Below are 14,679 nucleotides of genomic sequence, written 5' to 3' on the forward strand. Positions count from 1 at the left end.
TGACATTGTATTGAATGTGTATTATCAGGGGAAGTTATCTATCGGTCACATCTTCTCACAATCCGCCACTAACAGCATAGGTAAGAAACTTTTCTTTTATTGAAATAAAATCTACGTATTTCGTTCGCTATAGAATGTAAAACAAATGCACCGATAGAATATTTAATTTTTAAAGCAGAGTTGTTAAATAATATGATTTTTTTCCCAGCGATATTGGTACATAATGTATTCTGTTTTTAAATTTATCACTTTGTAGATCAAATGAAATTTGAAAAATTCATACCTACATTTATTGTGTTAGTGTATATCATTTGAATGTTGTAATCTTTATGAAATATTACAATTATATCCACATATAGACATGACATGTGAATGTGTTTACACAAAGTAAAGAAAGTGGATTCAAATATCACGGTCTTTATCTTACTTTTTTTGATGAAATAATTTTTGAAATCAAATAAACGATGCTCATAGGTTTGATATAAAAATTTGATTATAGAATTCTGATCAAAACACAAAATTTATTTTTCTCTAATTTGTTAACAATATTTCAATTTTGTTCCAAAACGAAATTTTGTCCAATCGTGATTGTGACTGATAATTAAGTCAATATTGACAGGGTTAGCGTCAATATTTGTTTGCACTCTTGACAAAGGTTAAGTTACATCATTTGCAATTATGGTGTTGACCATTCAATAATTTAATCTAGAAAAGCAGATGCTCTCTCGGTTCTTCCCAAGATCGCATTTTCTTCTCGAATGAGAAACAATTTTCGACAAGCGTGTTTAATTGTCTCTCTGGAAATTTATTCTGTTTGTACATCATTTCATAAATAATGAATATTTTATCATTTTCCGTTATGATTTCTGTGAGAAAAATCTCGTCCATTAGTGAAGTGGTATATATGTATCTTTTTAAAAATTGAAGAAGAATTGCTATAAATTTGGGACATGAAAAAGTTGAATTTATATTATATATTATATATATATATATATATATATATATATATATATATATAAACAATCGTTCAGCTAAACGGAAGCCGGAAAAGAATATCATTAATTTTTGTCATATGATGAAATACCCTGGAAATCATTTTAGTGTTCTGTGCTTGAACTTTACAACTTTTTAATTGTGATTAGCAATTTTCATTTGCGAATTTATATAATCAACATTTTCATTTGCGAAATTATATATCATATGAAAGTAGCATATCTCCCCAATACTTGAAACCATTCATAAATCAACAGTTAGTCACTTTGTCAACAGTAGATCTTTTCCATGATGAAAGCCACATTCCTAAAATACATCAGACGTCGTTAGAATAGCGCTCGCGAGTGGTTATGGTGTGATCTTCTAGGTAACAAAGATACTTAAAGATAAACCTGGCTTCGTCCAGCAGTTCTCTTCGGTCCGTTTCTGGTCGACCATCTTTCAGGCCTGAATCTCTCTTGTAGATACTCTGTTGCGATTAATACGGGACAGATTAAGGAACTATCATACCTTGATTTCCCTCGTCATTTTTAAATTGGCATTGTGTGGTGAACTCTTTTTCTCCGTCTGTTTGTCAGACCGTTTCTTGAAATAATTCTCTAAAATGTGGATCAGTGTATTTGCATTGCATTTCTGGCATAGCACCTGAACAGTGAATAATACAACGGATATTCATCTTGTTTCAAAACTGATTTCAGAGTGTTCAAATGTGACTTTAAGTTGACTCGGGCGATGAGTGAAGCAAATGCACCATCCGCAGCACAAACCGATGTTCAAAATCCTCCGCAGACCGATCAAATAGTCCCGACGGCCACCACTGCGGTATGTACCTTATATACTGGTGTAGTCTGTTAGAGGTTGTGCAATAGCTGAAAACTTATTTTGGTCGTCTGTTTTGTTATTAAATTTCTACAGTTTACCTTTCTTCTGATAAATTCATTAAAGGTGTATCATGCTTATAATTTGTATCTTGTTAAATTATTTAAAAACACTATTGATATTATTGCAAAGATTGAATTTTTATATGTAGTTGATTAATTTTCCTTCAATCCAAAGAAATCCGATTTTGCCAGATAACAGATATAATCTGAAAGCAAGGTTTTGAACATTGTTGGATGGAAATTGTAGAAATTGCATGGTGGGGTTTACACCACAACACATAAAATTGAAGAAAAGTGACTAATTTGGGTTCCACATTTTAAATATTGAGATAGATATTTTCAGACCTTGTGCTATGATTTGACATAACAATATTTCAATGCTATATACTTATACATGATAGTTATAAAAATATTTATTTATTGTCAAATCATATATTGTAAATACTGATTTTCTTCAATTACAATTTAGTTATTCATATATTCCTTCTAATATTATATCGCGCACTTAAATCGATTAAGTTTTCTCCCCACTCTATCATCATTATCAATAAATCGCACAGAACGTTCAATCTGCATGAACACTTAAACTGATGTAAATAGCTGTCAAATTTTCTTAATATCTACAATTCAACCACGGTTCATGTATCATATGTTAGACTTCATCATAGAATAATAGGAACTGCAATTCACCCCTTCATTTTTCTATAATTCGTATGCACATAATTATGTCATCAGCACATTCTATACACATCGAAGAAAAATATTAGAGTACACCTGGTATCAAACAAACAAATATGGCGGCTGCAACATCAAACGTGTTTTCTACGTTTTGATCGATTCCCCCACGTGCATTTTATGTCCAGAAATTCGAAATCTCGTCAGAGACAGATAATTAGTAGTTGTAACAACTAAATTCAATAGTTTCCATTATCTTCGTCTCATTATTGGATATTTTCACATTTGCGGGTCACATGCTCTCAAGTCTCGCGCAACGGGAAGTCGCACGTGCCTTCAGTCCTCATCTTTCGAGAGGTTTTTGAAAGTGATTTGATGCATGTAAAATACGTTTTCATGTTCAACTGAACAATGACTAACAATGAAACGAAAGGACAGAACACATGTGCTCATGCAATTTCCAAGACTGTGAATGAGGGACAAAACATACGGGCGTTTTCTTTAACTTTTCACTTTAATGCTTCCTTGCGTTTCCCAGATAAGATTAAGTAATCTTCTCAACATGCTTCGTCGATAAACTTGCAATTCATTACCTGCTGTACGTGTCCTTTATTCTCTATGTGGACAATTGACGCGGGACGAGAATCACTAAGCTGCAAACCTTTATATGCATGTATGAAATTCAAATTAGATACATGACCAATTTCTAATATATCGATCTCCTTTTATTTCAAATAAAGGAAATAATTTTTAAACTATGATTAAATTGTTTTTCTTCAGAAAAGTGGACAGAACGTGTCTAAACACAAGAGTTCAGATATAAAGAAACCGGGGAAAAGAAAGGGCGAAAACGAACTTGTTCAAGTTTCAGAGGGTATGTTTATCAAATAAAATATTTCAACAAAAATAATGACAAATTCCATATATTTGAAAGGTACTAATGAAATTTACTTACATATTGGTGTATGTTTCAATGAAATAGAGAATTGAGTTTCAGCTTCAATGTATAGAAATTTTGAGTTTCAAATGTAATTCGACGCACTGGAGTATTTATTCCCATTCATTTACTATTATTATCTCTAATAATGACACTGTTGTATAACTATACCTACAACTGCTCGAGAACTTAATAGAAGAAAAATAAAGGACTAAGTGTAAAAACGAAAAAGACCTTGGCATTTTAATATTCTTCAATTTCTCTGTAATTTACAGGTAGTGCTTAGTATATTTTCCAGTATTTGCAATATTATATGTACATGTACACATTTATATATAATAAAAGATAATTAACTCATTTTGATCATGATCGACCAATGTGGTCCGTGCTCCCCGAGGCCAAACATCCTAGAAAAGTAATGATGACCGAAAATGAGTTCCAGTGATTACATTATTCTGTTCTAAGATTATTCCATACCTAATTTTTTTGTATATATATATCTCCTATACATATCTCTATACAAACACTTTCCTTTACATATCATCATTATCATATGATATATTAGGGCCGAAATAGCGGTAACATGTTCTTTCTTTGGTATTTGAAACTTTTTGAAAAAAATAAGTTTTCTTTTTATGTCATTTTGCCCCTTCTCTCACTTCTGTTTTATCACGATCCCTTCTAAACCGCTGCATCTATTGTTGCTGCAGAAAAGGAATTGTAAACAAGAGTGCACACCTTGTAGATAGGAAACCATATCATTAATTTATTCGACCCCCCCCCCCCTTCACAGAAAATACATACTGTTAACAAATGTCTTAAACTTGATACCCGGAATATTTCGTCACTGAATCAATCCCTCAATTAATTTTAAGTGCACTAAGAAAACCCAGAAGCCGCCTTTTCAGACTAGATGGGATTGCTATGACAGTTTCGCAGGCTGCGTGGATATGACAGATATCGGTGCCTCGTCTTGCTTCTCATCCTTCAATCTCGGCCTGAATCTCCCGCAGTCTCAGCAAATAGCCTGTGTTAACAGTTTATGAATATTTCATTTAGCCGCGCTCTACCTCTTTCGCATCTTTGTAACTGTTTGGTTTGTCTACTTTCGCGAGCAGCTGTATAAATGGTCGGACTAAATTAGGCGACAATGCTAATTAGTATTAATTTGGTCTTCTGGGGATTTGATATTGCAAATGAAATTTACAACACATTTTAAACATGGGCTTTCAATCGACGCTTCCGGGTGCGACCTTAAATAACATCCATGGATGACTTTGCAGTTTATCATTATCATAATGAACCGTTTTCAATTAAACTCTTTACTCCTCTGATTTTTCTTTGATGTGATGTTTAGTTTCACAACTTTTATATTTCAAAGTAATAAAACGTATCATAAAAGCAAGCACAGATTTAGCAGTAATATTTCACAGCATTTTGTTTTCACAACATTGACATGACAGAAAACAGGGATAAATCAACCGACATTCTTTTGAAACATTTTTACAGAGTTATTTCAAGACCTTAGCCAGATGCAAGAAGCGTGGTTAGCTGAAGGTATTTCTTATTTTACTTCTGCCTTATTTTTGCTTTTTTGACACATTGTATGTCATTATTGTGTGGAAAATGATCTGGCATCTTTGGATGCTGGCCCCCCAAAAATATAAGAATGAAATAAAAATAATAGAATGATTGGCATAATGTAAAATGCAAGCTGTGTTTGAAAATATTGTATTAAAGTACTGTTATACTGTAATTTGTTAAACCTCTGCAAAAACTGAGAAATGAACAAAAGACCTTGAATTGACTGTCGACTCAACATAACCATCATAATGAAAATAAAAGCCAAAAGAAAGTTCTTCAACATCTTCACGAAAATATAGCATAAACATAATCCGAGTCCCTGTCATCCGAGTTCATTAATTGTTGAAGACATTAATGCCTCTAATACGAACTTTAATCAATATTCAGAAGCCATTGGCATCAGTGTTATCTTTTATGACCCTTTAAAAGGCTGGTGTTGCGATTGCAGGACAAGTTGTAAGACTTCAGATTTCTTTGTGGTAGCAAGACTAGCTAGAACTAGATGGCGTTGCGTGCTTCGAGGAAGATGAATTGCAATATGTACTTCGACACACATTTAGATTATTGCAAAACATTTGCACCATGTGTATCATAGTTGAGATCAGGCCTGTTTCTGCGTATCACAAAGATACTGGACTGATTTCTAAAGTCCCCAACTTGTCTTTGAGTTTCAGGTTGACTGAAATGACGCACCAGCTAGATACAAGTGCTTTATGTACAGTTAGATTACATGTAAAATTTGATCAAAATAGTGTATAGTAAGACATGTACAATATGATCAGAATAGTGTAAAGTTAGATACACGTACAGAATGATCAGAATAGGGTAAAGTTAGGCACGTACACTATGATCAGAATAGTGTAAAGTTAGGCACGTACAATATGATCGGCGTAAAATATTATCAGAATGGTGTAAAGTTAGATACACGTACAATATGATCAGAATAGTGTAAAGTTAGATACACTTACAATAATATTACATAATTTATGATTATAATTTATTGTTAAAGAAATACACCAATCCATTACAGAATGCATTGGGGTTTATCTTCCATGTCATAATCATCAAATACATTATTTCAAAGGAACCCCATCCTAATGCAAAATCATATAGTAATTCTAATATCATTCGATACAATATGACTATGAATGAGATTTGTGTGCGTGGTTTTTTTTTTAAAAGTGATGTTAAAGAATACCTAGTACTTTATTTTGAAATCGGGTCTAAGGAATCGCGAGACATGTGTACAGTGCTGTTGTTGTTTGTCGTCTTTTTTATGACTGATATCACTTGTCTCCTTATCCATGTGTAATGACCCATATTGGGTGGATACAAAGTAAAAAAAAAAATGATTAAAATGTTATTTTAGCCAATCATTCTGATGAAGGCGAACAGTACGTGCCCGGGTACAGCGGAGAATCTAAAGGGAACAGACCTTCAGGTTAGTAGGCAATATATCATGTTATACATGGATGTCATTCTGTCGTGAACGTCTGTAAATGAATTTCAAGTTGTTCCAAGTCAAATTTATGTGCTGTGTTCTGTTCAAATTCAACCATAGTGTGCACTAAATATCGGCGTACATGAAAACTTTTTTAACAAAGGTCGCAATGATTAAAATAATTTTTTAATTATCTGTGTGTATGTTTCAAAATATATGAATATCCAAAATTTAACATTTAGAACTCGGCTGTCAAAATTTTGATAAAATCGCCATATGCAACAAAGCTATTCCATAGTGTGTTTTATTGTGGTACAGTGTACACTCTTTACATCGACAGCTTATACTTGTAATCTCTATTATTTAACAAGATATTCAGAATTGACAAACTTCACATTGTGAACACTCGCGTTCGTCTGTGGGACGACGCCCCTCTCAGTATCGAGGAAATACGTGTCTTTTCTTTTATTCAAACATTTATTGAACAACGCGGTAAATTCAATCTTCAAATGAACACCAGTCAAGCTTTAAATATATTGAATGTTTCTTTGTATACTTATATCATCTAGATTTGATTTTAACTTCACAATGCAATATTATTTTAACATTTATTTATATGTTCTTGTCTTGTATATGGGGAAAGGGTGGTCTACGTTTTTAGAACTCGGGCTCGATCTATTTGTAATTACAGTACAATAAAATATGTTCAAATTAAACAAATCACGGCTAAATTAATGTGACCATTGTATAATGGACATTTAAAACATTCCAGGGTATTTCTATGACAGTGAATTAGTGACATGGGAATGATAAAATTTGTGGAATTAAGAGTTTTATTGTAACTAGTCTTAATTCTGGGTTGTTGTTTTTTTTTATCACATCCCTTTTCTATAAAATAAATTGAAAAAAAAAGTTTCATCAAATTGGATTTTCTTAGATTTTTTTAAAGTTGTGACCAATAGTCGTTTTGGCTTTTGAATCTATTAGGATAAATACACGTATTTGTATATGATAATCATAGAACGTAACGACTAACGTGTATGTAGATTTTTTTTTTTTTAACTTAAAGTTGATATTTTCCTTATAGATTTCAACCATATATCATTTCAACGGTAATCAACCATTATTCATATCTAAAAAAGATCCATGCGGGTTTCCGACTAAACTATTTTTGAGATCCGCTGCAAAGAGTAATTTACATGTTAAAAGAATCACATGATAATTGGGTGTGTGTTTTAGACGTATTCATTACTAGTTACTTATTATCTGATATAAATATATCTATTTGTGTTTCTGAGAAATACAATGATTTACTACGCAAAAGAATTCTTTACTATTCATACATGTCGATAAGTTGCCACATTTGCAGTACACGCACGGGTTTCAGCGCAGAACTACAAAAATGATCGAATCAAGTTCGCCGTCCAGAAATCAACATAATTGTTCTCTTTGATATCAAATAACGGATGATAATTTACTAGTGTTCCAGAACAAAGTGTGTGTAGTGTTCACAAATTATCTTAGATTTACATTATTAATTCTACACGACTTCTTGTGTTTATTCTTGGATAAATTCAGTAACAATACCGCGATATTTCACCCATGGCGTTGAATTCTGTCTATCTTGTCTATTCTGTATCTTGATATCTCGTTAATGGCTGAAATTTCAAGTTCACATAGAACTTTCAGCAGGGCGGAGTTTTGTTTAAATATCGACTTCGTGCTACAAAGTTTTGGGTTGGTGACAAATCACATGTAAACCCAGAAAGTTCTAAATGAACCATAAAAAGTTCTTCCATCTTTGAATTTTTTATGTCTTAAAACTATTCTTAGTTATTTTATAGTTTCCTTTGTCGTAGTAGTTTTGGTGACTCTCCCCAAGGTTTTCAAGATATAATCCACATATCAAAAACTATACATAACAGTATGTAATAGCCTCGCTTTGAAAACGAGTTGCATGTTGATTATGCATTGTACTGAATTACGTGTGTGTGGACTTCATCCCAATCATTTAGGGATATTAGTCTTACAAAAGGAACCAACTTTGTGTTGTTAGATAATCAGCCAAAACAAACACAATGATATCTTGTTAATCACTCTCTGACCTGTCTACAAACGTCAGAAGGGTGGACGACAGGTCTGCGGCAGTAAATAGCGCAAAAACGCTCATCCACTTCTAACCATTTCCATAACTTCGATGTCAAATTTATTCGATAATCTCAGTATATTCCAAGCCTCCCTAGCTTCTTTACTATTCTCTCGATCATTATAGGGAAATTTATATCAGGAGCATCCCAGGAAGGCCAATAGAAGCTGATAAATGGTAGTATCATTGACACCCGAAGCATCAGGTCTCTTGCTAATACATGGACACCAAGTGATAGACTTTAAATTTGTTTGCTCAGATTAAAATGTTTAGGTTGCTGAGAAACATTGCATCTCTCGTCACATCGCTTTTGTGTTTACTAAATAAGGATACCAATATGACATCGATTGTAGGTGGGATGGAGGCATCTTTAAAATGCTTATTTTATTAAATATATCTGTCTCCGATCAGGTCTGAGGACGATGATATCGTAGTAATAGCCCCGATGATTTTTTTTTTTTAACGCTTTTCGTTTGACATTAGGTGTCACTTGGATTGTTATTATTAGTATCATCAAAACAATTTGAAAAGTATTATATTTAACGTCTGTTGCTTTTTACAAAATAAACACTGGTGGGTGAAGGACAAATTGATATATCTGAGAAGCGTATAAAACTCTGTTCCTGTAAAAAGGGTGTATCCATATACGAGTTTAGTGCTGTTCTCGCATGTTTATAATACGGTTTACTGATAATTATAGCCCTTCTATTAAACAGGCTGCAGCATGTGTTGTAAATATATTACTAAGAATTAATATACCCTGAACGTGTCAAGATGCGTACCACCCTCGTGATGGGAAAAGTGAGGAAACAAAGCTATACTGTATTATACACAACGAGTTTGTTCGATGATTGTTATACTTATCGGAAATATTTTAAGCAGTATATGAAAACAACTATCTTTTTAAGATATGTTTTCAAATTATATCATCTTTTTTAAAAAAAAATCTCATGGAAATGATTAAAGAGAGCATATTTCAACACACTTCTTATACATCGGTTAAAGGGCACACAATTAAACTGTAAAAATAAAAATGTCTGCAGAAATGTTTCACCAATTTACTGCAACAAAAACTTTCGACAACGAAAATCAAATATTCATTGACATCAATTTCATCTTTTCTATGAAGGAGAAATCCTGACAAATTTCACATAACCCACATGTCTTTATTAGCAGTTCCTTGGCGGAGTGGTTAGGCCTGTACATTATTGAGTACGTATGTTTTACGTTCAATAATTACCTCTCCCTGGCATCTGGTTGGAGAGCAGGAGAGTAGCACCTGTTCTAGTGGACACGCTGTGATGGAGCAATTCCTTCTGAAGAAACCCAAAGATCGTTTAAACTTATTTTTGTATCATTTTTATGAAATTTTGTGTATCCGTTTCATATCATTCGGCCCACTGACAACCATTACTCATAATTCATCTCGGTTGTGTTTTTAGGGGTAAGTCTCTCGTCAGTATAACCTTTCTACGGATTGTTAACAAGAACAAGAAAAGACACTATCAGCTACTAGTCATGCTGATTTTTCCTTAATTTGAAAAAAGACCCATGTTCATTTCATATTGAAAATAAACATGACGATTTAGAACTGTACCCATCTAGGATTTCCCATCAGCAAATATAACTGATTTTCTCACATATCTGCATCACGACTAAAAACTTATTCCAAATTTAAGATATCAAAAAATGTCTTAATTGCAAAAGACAAGTTTGTTCCAGAGACGAATGCGTGCAATCGTGTCTTCAATAGTTCTCGTGCAATCGTGTCTTCAATAGTTCTCAGATTTAAAAAAAAGAAAGATAATAGATACATTTACAGGCAGACGTTTTTATTTTCAAATTGATTATATTCTACAGTCTTTATTGTAATGGGTTGCACTCACCAACTGCATTACAATGACACACAGTCTCTATAAAATAACAATTATATGAATCTCTCTATTTCGCTGTAAAAATGGGACTCTCTCGTTGATCAAAATAACATGAGGATCGACAGATATCGTTTTGATGTATTCCCTTTCTAACAAAATCTCGCGGGCAGAATCTATATGATCTGTCCCATAAATTATTCACTCGCTGCAGAAAGCAAATAAGGCAAATAACAGGGGTCTTTAGCATCCAAGAAAGTTTCTCTGAGGAATCTGTCAATCAGGACCCGAACTGCTCAATTATCGACTGTCTCTAGGGCCCTCATTTAGTCGAGTTGGAGTGCGTATTTCGTCACTTTGCGCCAAAAGCAGGTGGACAGACAAACGTATCTCTCGTCCTTTATTAGTCTGTTTTTGTAATATCACTTACATTTTTATTCCCGAAATGAAATCATAAATATCGCCTCGCTCATCATTACATAGAAGATTTTGTGACTGGTATACATAAAAAGTTTATTTTTATGTGAGACAGATTCGGCAAAGGATTTTCATCTGATGAAGAATATTTTTTTTATTTAGTTTGTACTATTGAATCATGTGAAAAGTAGTTCTATATATCAATAGCTTAATATTTGTAATAATATTTTGTTATAAACTTTGCATGCGCCTGTGCTGTGAGTATCAATAGACTGCAACCAATAGTTTAATAAAATCGTTATGAATTACAAAATAAAAATCTGTACATCTGTTCAATCATTTACATTCAGAAACCACATGGGCATAGTAATTCTGCTCTTTTTTGTTAAACTAATAACGACTACAGTAAATCTTTTATGATGGTTTAACTACATGTAGTCTATGAATAATTATAAGAATTATTTTCCCTTCAGTGAATTTTAATTTTAACTCAGAACATTTATCATCCCGTGGGGATCCGGGTTAGAATAGGTCCTCAGTACCCCTTGGTTGTCGTAATAGGTGATTAAATTGGGCGGTCCTTCGGATAAGACATCGCAACAGGAGTGAAAAATTCTCTAAACAATCAGAACATTTATCAGGAACTTGAATAAAATCTAGTACTAAATATAATACAGTATTTCAAATAAGACATGAATTACTTTTTAGAGGGTTTGTAAGAATAAATTTAAAAAAAATCTCTACCACATCATACCTGATCTTTGCAACAATGGGACCGACTTTTGAGAAAAGCCGTTCTTTAGGTCGAAATCAACAAATGACCACATGCATGGAAACATTACATTGTACATCTCCGATAGTTGGTTTGAGGACATTTTCGTGAAATTAGATTCCCGAATTACTGAACTATTAATACGCAGGTATCATCAGTTTTCCATATTGTCTACCTTAACTAATAACGATATTTAATCATCGTGCCATCAGACCAAACACGCAAGGTTCTTGGATGTTTTTATCGAAGGACAATAACTATTATCGAAAATGAAAGTATTAGGGAGATTGCTCTTTTGGCGACACAAATTGCCAAGGTATTATTCATGGAGTATTTAGCAAGGTATTCCCTGTCTGTCGCTGCCAATATTTCGTGCCTCTTAAATACTTGCGTGCCAGAAATTAATTACCCAGATTTGTTCTAAACATCTTTATAGATTTTGGTTTTATTTTTATGTGGATTTGATTGGAATGGGATATTGGTGTTTTTGTAATGTAAAACTTACAGACAGGGTTGTGTTTTTTCCCATGCATTGCATCTTTTCTCGCAATCACTGTTCCATATGGTATTTCAAACTGATAACAGATTAGATTGTTTTACATAACAAGTGTTCCTTATATTTTTTGTATAATCAACTTTGATGTGTAACATATTCTGCCAGCACGTGAAAATATGATACATTTTTACCAATGTAGCTGTTATAATTAACACCAAATTTTATATTTCATTCGAGTTCACAGTATGGACGCACAAAATATTCTGACCTATAAAAACAAACATGAGATTACATATATTTCTTTATTATTCTTATTACATATTCACCGGTACTTGTTTATCTATTTTGAATATTCTCGTTTAATTTAAGGTTATTTTGGTTTGGATTTAATTTTTCCTCTTAGTTTTTATTAAAATAAAGGCATTTTGATCTCTTTCAACTTATTTTCCGTTTTACATTTTATTAGATCCTTATGCAAAGCCAAAATGTGAAAAGATCATGAACTGCAGCAAGCAATGCCACCTAAACCAGCAGAAATCAACGACCAAATTTGATTTCCCAGAAAAGCGATTTATCGGAAGTCCTTGCCAACCACCCTCCTCACCTAGCAGTTCACACAGTTCTAACACTTCCGGTAAAGACACCCGGCAGTCTCCCATGACGTGCGAGAAGGACCTCACAGCTCCCCATACATCGTATGCAATGACGGCGAATGCAAATTCCTGTAGCTACCCCAACACAAATAGGTAAAGTAATGTTTTAAATCTGACATACGGTATCCGCATAAAATAAATATTAGCATTGTATTTGTCAAGTATTATCATACAAAACAAACTTAGCAAACTGTCTTCTTCAAACAAATTAAAATGACATTAATACCCGAAGTTCTGCTTTTGATATTGTTCTCCGTCCAAATTAATGTGATATCCTTCTCCTTTACTTACAAATATAGGGCGACGTTGTAAATCAGTGCAAAAGGCATAAAACAAAAACATTACATTTCTAACGTTAAAAGTTTTTGAAAATTGAAACCAAGACACTTTATACATTCAGCGGTTACTCCAGATTCCGGAGGTCCCATTCAGATTCCGAACAGAATTTCCTGTCTTCAGAAAGTCACTCCGGTTACCCTCGGTTTGTTTCCTCGCCTTATGCACATCCCTTCTTCAAACAAGATTTCCGAGAGCGATCGTACGACATGGGTCAATTTCCTCGAAACCACAGTTACCAACAGACGCCTTCAGCCCCGTCCCCTCACGTGACCATTAAACAGGAACCCAAGGATCAGGGGTTTGAATCTAGTGGTGAGTTTTTATAATGATAATAAATATTGTAAGATGCTACAATTTTATTTTTGATTGAAAGTTACATTCTTTTAAAGCTGTATGCGTGTACCTTGCATATAATATATTATATTTGTAAATATTGTATATATTGTACCTCATGTGCCATAATATGGTGTGAGTGAATAAAGTAAACTGTAAAACTGTAAACTGTTTTCTAATAAACTTAAAGGTAATTAATCTAAAAAATTTGTACCTTTCCATAATTGCTAACCTGAACATGTTTTCGTAAGAAGGATGTAAAAAATATATAGTTGAGAAATAAACAACCAACCCCCCCCCCCCCGAAAAAAACCCACCTAAACAAAAAAACAACCCAAAACCCCCAAAACAAAAACACCCCCCCCCCCCCAATCTCAACAAAACAACAAAAAAAATCAGGGAATGCGATGTGTACTTAAACAAAAGAGCGGTGTTGAATTTGAAAGAGAGAAAACATGCTCGGCTCGGGACTTCAATGTTTTTAATAAAGATCGTCAGACTATTTGGGCAAAATAACCCAGTTAAAAATATGAATTATGAAATGCATGAATTACATATACAGCCAACAATGCTTGCGAATATCAGCAACGGGTACACGTGCAAGGGCTGATCCAAAATATTTTCAAAAGGGGGTTGCGACCAATGTTTTTATCTTTACCGCCCAAAAAAGAAGGATTGCAGACCTCAAAATGGCCGGTTTTTTTGGTTGTTGTTAAAAATATTCAACCAAAGGGGGGATGCAACCCTGCCGCCACAAGATTCGTTACTGTCATGACAATCGTATTTGGGTTTTGTGAATAGGTGTTTCAAATTGAATATTTCTGAATATTTTAATTATGAAAACGTATTTCAAATAATTTTTTCATATGTAAACTTGTAACGATTTTTATCACGTTTAAAAACACACCAAGCTTGCGGACCATACAACTTTAAGCAAAATGAGCGGCGTTTGAAATTTATAAAACTATGTTATTAATCTAATTCTCTACCGCTGATCAACAGTAGAGCGGTTTCCAGCATGCAGTGGCTTTAGCAGACCAGACATAACAAGACATGGAAGTCCTCAAGAAGGTAGTCATTACAATATGTACTATTGAATATCATACATAGAAAAAGTTCACACTTATATCCCAAAAATGTC

The 14,679-nt window shown here is 33.4% G+C and overlaps 1 protein-coding gene across 2 annotated transcripts in view; it reads left to right on the plus strand.

The window, feature by feature from the left end:
• The window catches only part of LOC125646262 (ETS translocation variant 1-like), a 24,354-nt gene continuing 9,675 nt past the window's right edge, over positions 1-14,679 (plus strand). Inside the window, exons 1-8 of one of the 2 annotated variants that reach the window (XM_048872483.2) lie at positions 1-80; positions 1,692-1,815; positions 3,330-3,423; positions 4,996-5,043; positions 6,440-6,511; positions 12,680-12,959; positions 13,267-13,517; positions 14,541-14,609. In XM_048872483.2, coding sequence (XP_048728440.1) covers positions 1,726-1,815; positions 3,330-3,423; positions 4,996-5,043; positions 6,440-6,511; positions 12,680-12,959; positions 13,267-13,517; positions 14,541-14,609 — 904 coding nt within the window. In that variant the 5' untranslated portion in view covers positions 1-80; positions 1,692-1,725. Of the gene's footprint in view, positions 81-1,651; positions 1,816-3,329; positions 3,424-4,995; positions 5,044-6,439; positions 6,512-12,679; positions 12,960-13,266; positions 13,518-14,540; positions 14,610-14,679 lie in introns of those variants that run through there. The other variant, XM_056140982.1, reaches the window with a different exon arrangement.

This window comes from Ostrea edulis, chromosome 6 (genome assembly GCF_947568905.1).
Source record: "Ostrea edulis chromosome 6, xbOstEdul1.1, whole genome shotgun sequence".
NCBI lineage: Eukaryota > Metazoa > Mollusca > Bivalvia > Ostreida > Ostreidae > Ostrea > Ostrea edulis.